This window comes from Dryas octopetala, chromosome 7 (assembly GCF_963921425.1).
Source record: "Dryas octopetala chromosome 7, drDryOcto1.1, whole genome shotgun sequence".
Classification (NCBI taxonomy): Eukaryota; Viridiplantae; Streptophyta; class Magnoliopsida; order Rosales; family Rosaceae; genus Dryas; species Dryas octopetala.
In genome coordinates, this window is record NC_141372.1 from 13,760,675 (window position 1) to 13,769,867 (window position 9,193).

Here is a 9,193-nt window from a genome sequence, read left to right on the forward strand (position 1 = left end):
GGTTGATGTTTCACTAAAAATTTTATAGTTCGAAACTGTTACAATTGCTTATTTTCGTCTAAGTTTTTCAACATAAAAAGTCCAATTTACACCACCAAGTGCAAATTTTTGGATGGAATCTTGTTTAAGGGTGTAGGGAACAATTCATTTCCAGCCTAACAGAACAGAATGAGTACAGTTCCAATGAGTTTCTTATCCATTTTTAGAAGACGAAAAAAAAAATTGAAACAAAACTTACAAGGCTATACTGAATCAGATTAAAATAGTGAACCTTGAATTCAGTCTAGAACATATTTACACCTTGTTCTAATACATGAACTGACAAATGAATTAATATTCATAACTTAAATCTACAGACATCTAGAACTCCCTTTAAACACAGCTTTACACACTACTATATACATCTGTGTATTATTTCTTCTGTACGACAAAGTCCCACTTTTATCAAACCCATCACATGTTATCAGTCAGATGTATATACCATGGTCCATGAACACTAACTGATATGGTGGCTGCCACCACTAAAACTTCAGCAGCTTCCACCACGCTGTCAGTCAGCACAGCAGCTCCAACTTGCCGGAGTGCTGTTTCTGCTAATTTTCTTCCAAGGGGTCCACTTCCCCCAAGCACCACTCCTCTTGCAGCCATATAAACAGCACGGGAGACCCTTTCAAACACCGGATCCCCAGCTTGCAGGCTCTTTGCTAACATCCTGGCAATAACTACCTTCCTTGATTGAAGCTTCTCGGTGTCTACAACTTCCTTGCCATCTGTTGAGAAATCACTAATTGATTCAACAATTTCTTCCATGCCTGCATCTTCAACACTGTCCAAGATCCCCAAAAGTCGTTCGATACATCTTGATACTATGCCCTCCACGTCTATTGGGCTGGCTATCAACCTCTCACTTAGGAGGGTTTGCCGGCAAATAAGTATGCTGCATTTGAAATGATTTCATTTAGAAAGCTGCATTACAGTCGCTTATTCATGAACTTAACATGGTCTCTGTAGAAAAATGAAGGGGTCTCAAGCAAATCAATGCTTGGATGATTTCCAGTAACAAAAGGACCACCTTTTCAGAAGAAGGTTCAACATTATTTCATTCTTTTGCAACCATCAAGAGAATAATTTCAATCTAGTCATATTACTTTCATCCACTTTTTTCAGTGACATGAAAGATACCATCAGTTATCCTTCAGAAGAGTTTTATTAATACATATATTCAATATTGTTTTTACTTTCCACTAACAGAGTTTTCTATGATTTTGAAGGTCCTTTACAAACTACCCTAAATGAGAGAGAGAGAGAGAGAGAGAGAGAGAGAGAGAGAAATCTGAGTTACCTTATAGAAGTAACAATAATTTTCTGGATTTGAGCCTGAACAGCCCTCAGCCTAGAAAGGTTAAGCATGAAAGTCTCAGGCAGAGCCTCTTCCGTCAGACCAGACACACCACTTACCAACTTCAATAAGCCAAGCCTCACCAACAAATCAACTCTTTCTCCCTTACATTCCGGTTGTTGATTACCTGGTCCAAAAAAAAAAAAAAATACACACGTCATACTAAGAAATGCAGAATTCACCTTCCAATTACAAACTTCTCCAGAAAAGAAAAATTACCAAGTCATTCCACCACACACCTGTGCTATTTGTAGAAGAAGAATTCAGATTTGGTTTCAAAAGAAAGCTTCCGCCACTTCTAAGGGTGGCAGAAGGAAGAAATCCTTGAGATGAATTATCACTGCTCGTCAAAGTTGAGCAAGCGATTGTGTGTTCTTGCCACTCATGGTCTTTGCAATTCCACACAGATGAAAGCCACTGCACCGTCAGTGGTAGAGAAGTACTGGCATCAGAGGGAGATCCATGGCAATTGGCAAAAGCATTTCTAAGGTAATGCACACCAGTAGGCCCCTTTAACAAAGGTTCCATAATTCTTATGCGTGCTTTGCTAATATCTTGTTTGAGCACCTGTCACAAAAATTCAACATTACACAATGTTTGGGGGGAATTTTGGTATTCCACATCACATTACGACACTTGAATCCCCTGAACTGTCTAAGCTATAATGGAAATATTTTAATCATTTAACAAAATAAAAAAAACTATCAACAAGTATACCATAGAACTGAACCATCCATCTACAATTCTCATGCAATAATCCACAAATACTATTAAAATAAATAACACACCAATGATTTGATAAAAGAAGAAGTTAATATTAAACAAATAAGTTCCAGTAAAGGTTTCCATCAAAAAGAGCAGCCAGTAAAAGTTGTTTCAGATGTACAAAAAAAAAAAAAAAAAAAAGAAGCGAAAAAGCATGAAAACATACCTGAATCTGCTCTAGAACAAAACGGAGACCCTTGATCATTGCAACAACACTTGAGCAGTTGGACTCATCCCTGGTTTGACATATCTCATCTAGTTCTTTCCTTAAACTCTCGTGTGTGGCCTTCATTTCATCATCATTTGCTGGAGAGGTGAGCCTCTGCAATGTGACCAATGAAAAATCTAGGATTTTACCCAGGTAATCAATGTCCAGGTTACCAGATCTTAGCACCTAAGGAAAAAAAGAAAAGAAGTTAGTATTTCACACATGCTTGTCACGTCACTGTTGTTGAAGACACTGATGCTGTACCTGAGAGAGAATGTCCACATCAATAGCTTCAACAATATCTTGTTTCCAGTTTTGTGGAGCCATCTCGCAGATTTCATCCCTCACCTCCCTCATGAGGTCAACGATCCGGTCATAGTTGGGGTCATCCTGTTTTACAGATTCCATTATACCATCCCAGAAAGCCTTCTCCATTGTCTTTCGTATCTTTGACTGAAAATTATAAGATGACCAAACATACAAGTGTTGAGATTTGTAACCCTTCATCAGGTGTAAAACATAATAGCAAACTAAATTTTCTTTTCATAATATCCTGTTTGGTCAATAACTCGGAATTTGCAGATGAATAGCGTAAATTGATAAAGAAAATAAGAATAAAAAATAAAACATTATTTACGAGTTTGTCAACATCCAAAGCAATAAAATCTACATCTTTCACAAAGCTACCGATACTAATTATAAAATATGAAAATGAGCTAACCTGTACATTGTTTTGATCTTCATCAGTAGCATTGAAGATATGGTCAAAAGCTTGGTTCTGCTCGTGGAGAAACTCATTCACAATCAATTCATTCTCTGTGACCAGCTTTTGGGAAGAAGATCCAAGCTGTTCGGCCAAATTGGTTTTTGAAGCAGAGGACATAAACCCTTTACGATGAGTAGTATCAGTTTCCCTAAATAAGGAACGAACTACACGATCTGGCTTACTTCTCTTATCTGAGCTAGCAACAGAAAGACCAGCTCTTGAACTAGGTGAGGTCGGAGAAATTAAGTGTGTAGTTGGCAACCCTGATGGGCTTCCATTTTCCTTAGCTTGAAAGTACTTAGACCGTGTTTCAGATAAAGCAGATTTCATACGCTCAACTCCTGCATCTCCACGTAGGTGATGCACCTTTTCCCTCAATAGCTTTTGGTCTTCTGTAACCTACATCAAGAGAAGATTCAAAATGTCAGCCACTAAATGAGACTGAAAAAAAAAATGTCTCAAAAGAATATTGATTCCTAATTTCTTCAAAATACATTTGCAAAATTAGTCTAAAAGTTCACAAGTATGCTTTTCATATTCTGAAAAATTACAAACCATAATCATGTCATGTATATTTTCCCAAAAATGTGCACATTGATTTCTCAAGGAATACTGAAGTATGAGAGTTCACAAGAATGTAATAAGAAAAGATAAGCGTATAAAGGCAAAGTCTTGTAACTCTCTCGTTAGTTAGCATAGAGAGTATGTGAGAGAGAGAGAGAGAGGGAGAGAGAGAGAGAGAGAGAGAGAGAGAGAGAGAGAGAGAGAGAGAGAGAATGAGAAAGAGAACGAGAGAGTAGAAACTCTGGGTAACTCATGTTCCTTTCTTTTCCGTTTCTTTTTTTCTTTTTCCTATGCTTATGATAAACTTGAATCTAAGTGCTACCCTTCCCATCTCAATGCCACTTGAACCGCTCATGGATTGGGTTGACTTGTGTTCATGCTACCTAAATTTTATCTACAAATCTAACATATCTAAAAGAATAACAATAAATAACATATGGTCAGGTAGTCTCCCCCTATACATAAATCAAACGATACTGAAGAAGTAAATTTTTTTTCTATTATTTTCTCTTTACTGATGGAGAACCAAACAGTCTCAAATATACATGTCATGTATGTTTAGACAATTTCTTTCACTAAAAAAAATTTTTTATAGGAAAAATGTACCACCATAACACAGTACCTGTTTCTGAATAGCCTTCATATCATGAGTAAGATCACCACTATTTCCTTCTGGAGTAATCTTGCAAGTTTGAATCATGGAGAGCTCCATCTGGCACGCTGCTCTCACTAAATCTTCCTCCAACAACTGTGCATCCTTAACCTTCCACACCACAAAGCAGTTCAAGTAGGAGCACCATGCTTTATCAAATGCTCCAAGCTGAGATCTGAAGGTCAAACGTTTGGACAATGAGGAGTCCAACTCTTCATCAGAACTGTGTATGGGGCCCTCTAATATAACCTTAAGTAGCAACTCAAATTCTCTAACAAATTCTTCTGCAGATTTGACCAGAGAAATCTCGTGCTCTCCTCGGCCACTGAAAACCGCATCTGGATGACCCAAAATCATATAAGCACAAAGAACCACTCTCACTGGATACCTTGATAATTTAGCTGAAGTTCTAGCAGTGTCCCTGACAGAACATGCTTTCTTTGCCTCTCTGCTCCTCAAAGATGTCCTTGGCGTAGTCCTCCTCTTTGGGGAAGCAACTCGTTTGAGGAGGTGATCTATGTTATCGAAACTGGATGGATAATTTATAGAGGCAACAGCCCTAGACACTTTTAACCGGCTCTCAAGTCGGTCAAGTAGAGCTTTCACAATCTGAAGGGTATCAGTTGATTCAATAAGAATTGCAAGCTGCTCAAACGGCATTGGCTTGGCGCTCTTTTCATTAATTTTCAAGGCATCATAAGTGTTTGCCAAAGCAAAGGTAGTTCTCCTCAGCCTAAGGAACCGCCTCCAACACCTATTAAAACTCAAAATCAATCTTAGGTGAACAAAACAATAAATTTCCAACAGCATATGAACATGTGAAATTAATCTAATTTTCAAAACCTATAACTTTACAACAACCAAACAATAGCAAGCTAAACTCAGGTACACAGCATTAGCGATAACACATTTCCAACCACAACAAACAATAAAACCTTTAGTCTTTGCCAAGGTCACAAAACATCTACTAGGCAATAGCAAGTTAACCCTAAACAAGGCTACCAACTTGTCCCTGGTTTTTCAAAAGCTTCATTTGTCTATAAGCTCATTGCAACGAATTTGTACCTTGCTAACTTTCTGGAAAGGACATCAGCCTGCTTGTGCATCCTATTCCAACTCACTTGAAAAGAATTCTGTAGCTTTCCTCTTTGTCTTAGATATTCTGCTCTTTGTCTTTTTGCCTAATGTCAAAAAATGTTTTCTTAGGAACACTAGAACCACCACAAAAGGTTACCAGGTAACTGAAAAATAAATGTTGTATACATAATTTCAAATGAAATGCATACCCTTTGCAACCGGTCTTCTAACTGATCCCTCTTTGCCCTCCTTTCAATCTCACGTTGGTGAGAGACAGACTTGGCCACGCTTTGCACTTGCAACATCCTTGCACAAGCCCTCTTCTTCTCTGCTTCCAGATACCCCAATCGCTTCTTTTCAGCAGCTGCACGTTTTTGGTTAATTGCAGCACGTACACGCTCCTTGTACTTGTTCTCCCAAGCCATCTTTCGCAATAATGACTGAGATGACCTCTCCTTTAGCGTGGCCCTTCTTTGTCTATAAGCCTTAAGCAAAAGCATTCTATTTGCCTCTGCCTGCTGAAAACGTGATTCCACTTTTGAGCCAAGCTTTTGACGTTCCTTCTCAAAACGCATTTCTACCCCACTTTTAGCTGCTTGCCGCACTTCATCCAACTTAGCTAAGCGCATCTGAGCCTTTTCCAGAATGCTCAACCTGTTGGTTCAAGAGTGAGCAACAGAAGACAGAAAATTAATCCGGTCCTGGAGACCGGAGAATGCATGGCCAACCGATGGATAATCTATTTGTGGTCCAATTGGCTGTTAAGGGGGGTTGGAGAGAGAGAGGGGGGGGGGGGGGAATTAATCACAACCTTATCTTTTTAAGAATAAAAGCAGTTAAGAATAAGGCCCCAATGTGTGAGTAATTAACCAAGACTGAATAATCATGAGCAAAACACATCAATAAAATACTCTCAAGGAGTTCTTTACTGTTTTATTATTATTATTATAAGAAGGAGTTCTTTTTTTAATGTTGAAATCCTTCAGACAGAATAGGGACATAATCAAACGGTTCTGTACCTAAAAACATTGGAAAGTCACATTAAGCATCATCGTAAGAAAATGATGATCATCAAAGAAAGATGAGCTTAATCTAAATAAATGCAACATGAGCTTACCTTTTCTTCTCAGCAGCTTGGAGCTTGGCCTCTAGGCGCTGACCAAGGTCTTCTTCTTGAGATGAAGATCGAGAGGGGCTTCTCTGCTTTGGTCGTGCCTTGTTTGACAACTTTTCATAGTATTCCTGTGCTCAAACATATTCATGAAATCGGAAATGTCAGATTTTTGGCTAAAGTTAGATACAAACACTAACACGCGCTTAACAACTGACAAAACAAAGTTTTAAGCTACAAAAAGTTGTATTCCCCAGAAAATAAAAATTTCCAGTAAACCAGATCATTACAAAACCTTTACCAAAAAAGGAAAAAGAAATTTTTTAATAGCATGAATTAAATTAGGTAATCTGTAATTGTTTCAACCACCAAGAAAAGACTTTTGATCGTGTAAGACTCAAAAACAGAGACACCCATGTGAAAAGGAAGAAACCCAGAATTTAAAAACAGGATACAAACAACCCCACCTAACTCAAGAAAATCCAACACCCTTCAAAGTAAAGGTATAAAAATTCTTTCAGAAATTTTTGAAAAAAAAAAAAAACAAATTTAAATATAAAAGAACTCTTATATGTCGGTGTTTTCCGTTCAATTCCGATCAAAATGATTGTAAAAGAAAACAATAGCGAAAAAAATTTGGTAATCAACTCAAAACTTGGAACTACAATTTAAGAAAAACACATGGAAAAGTGTATGAAAAATCATGGATCTTAATTATTTATCTAAATCATTTAGCACCGCCTAAAAAAAGTTGAAAGCAAACAAAAACAGTTCTTCAGTGAACTATTTGGCTCAGTTTCAGTCGTTCAAATTTTCTCAGTGAACAAACAGAAATTTATAATATTTTTAGGTACGAAAAAACTGAAAATAAAAATTTCAAGAAAGAAGAAAGAAGAAAGAAAACAAAATAATACCAAAAAAAAAAAACCAAGTTTTGAAAAGAAAAAAAAAAAAGGAAATATTAGAAATTATAAAAAGAAAAAAGAGAAAGACCTGTCGGCGAAGATCGGCGAGTCGAAGCTTGTTTTGGATTTGTTCGACTGTGTTGGGAGTCTTAGTAGACTCCACAACGCTGAGCCTTCGTCTGAGTCTTCTGGGCAGTCTTGGAGTAGACGACGACGACGTTTCGTCGGCCGGAAATTCCATCGCTATCCCCGGCACCATCGGGCCGTCCACTGATTATCTATCTACACGACGTCGTATGTACGTAGTAGGTATGAAGAAATGAAGAATTGCGTGTTGTTTGAAATTGGAATTTTATGTACGAATTAACGAATAGGACGGTCTCACGGACTGGAAGTAAATCAAGCTTTTTTTGTTTGGAGTTTCAATTTGAAGAAGCAAAAGCTTTGAAGATGAAGAGGAAGAGAGTGTGTCCGTTTGGGTTTGGGTTTGGGTTTGGATTTTGGGTTGCTTATTTTTGAGGACCGATGAAAATTGTCAAATTGAAAAGGCGTGCGAATGTGTGTTTATAATGAATGTCGTGTCACCTTTGTGTGTATTGCAATTTAATTATCCCGAACTATCCGGGTCTTTGCCACGTCACCTTTGGCCCCAACGGCATTATTTTAATCATTCTTCTCTTTTTTTTCTGAGAATCTTTCTTTATTTTTTATTGCGTAATTAAGATTCAAAGCATACGAGCCACGTAGATATTCTTGAGCCACATAAAAGATAAAACATGTCCAGCGTTTGGTACTGTAGATGTGGCACCTGTCAATTATAAAATGAGCAAACAAGTATACCTTTTAACATTTCAAAGTTTAGGTGGATTAATTTGACATTGAGGAGTGTAGACTGTAGAGTGCGCTTAGTTATCATTTATTTATTTTAATTTCTTTTATAGTCTTTTTTTTCTTGGACGAGCGATTAAACTTGGATGCATAGAGAGAAAGTCATCAGCCATTTTAATTGGATACCCTAATAATTGCAGTTTTTTTTAATAATTTAACAAAAATAAATATATTTTTTGCTATCATAGAGAAAATACTCTTTTTTTCTATCATAAATATAATTTAACTACAGAGATCTTTTTTTTTTTTTTTTTTCGTAGAGAACCTAATCAAGAGTTTTTACCCCTCCACCTAGAATCTCCTCCCCAAATGAAAAAAAAAAAAAAAAAAAAAAAAGACTTTTTGCCCATTTGAATGTATAAAATGTCAATTGTGTCAATTTAATAACAAATTTTAAGAGAAATAATATAGTAATTAATCTCATACTAATCAATTAAAATTGTTATTTTATAATGTAGCCTCATAATAAGAACCATTCATTTTTTGGATTACCTTTTAAAGATCATCTCTACAAAAACAAAAAATCAATCAAATCGAAAAATCATTTGGTTACGTAATTATTATTAAATAAACAGACAATAAATCTAACTATTATCGAAGCCGTCTGTTTATTTTATAATAATTACATGACTAAACGATTTTCAATTTAGTTATTTTTTTGCAGAGATAATTTTTAAAGAGCGATATAAAAAATGAACATTTCTGATCATTAGACTACCACTATAAAATCACGTAGTTTTAATTAATTAGTATGAAATTTGCATACAAGGAATTAGTAAAGGATCCAAATCTTTTGTTTTTGTTGTAACATTTATAGGCAATAATCCTCATCACCACATGAATAACATGTTTTTATTA

At 36.3% G+C, this 9,193-nt stretch overlaps 1 protein-coding gene across 2 annotated transcripts; it reads right to left on the reverse strand.

Moving 5' to 3' along the window:
* Nucleotides 1-234: 234 nt before the first annotated feature.
* On the reverse strand, nt 235-7,992 carry LOC147279890 (T-complex protein 11). Of its 2 annotated transcripts, XM_086250572.1 has the most exons (11): nt 7,536-7,992; nt 6,549-6,673; nt 5,641-6,085; nt 5,420-5,535; nt 4,325-5,108; nt 3,094-3,537; nt 2,637-2,825; nt 2,331-2,558; nt 1,639-1,966; nt 1,343-1,526; nt 235-937 (listed from the first exon to the last, which is right to left on the reverse strand). In XM_086250572.1, exons 1-11 carry the CDS (start codon nt 7,704-7,706, stop codon nt 454-456), a joined length of 3,498 nt encoding a protein of 1,165 aa, XP_086106698.1. In that variant the 5' UTR covers nt 7,707-7,992; the 3' UTR covers nt 235-453. The 2 variants fall into 2 exon arrangements, with proteins under 2 accessions (XP_086106698.1, XP_086106699.1); XM_086250573.1 differs by lacking the exon at nt 235-937 and having other exon boundaries at nt 1,344-1,526; nt 1,619-1,966.
* Nucleotides 7,993-9,193: the final 1,201 nt, after the last annotated feature.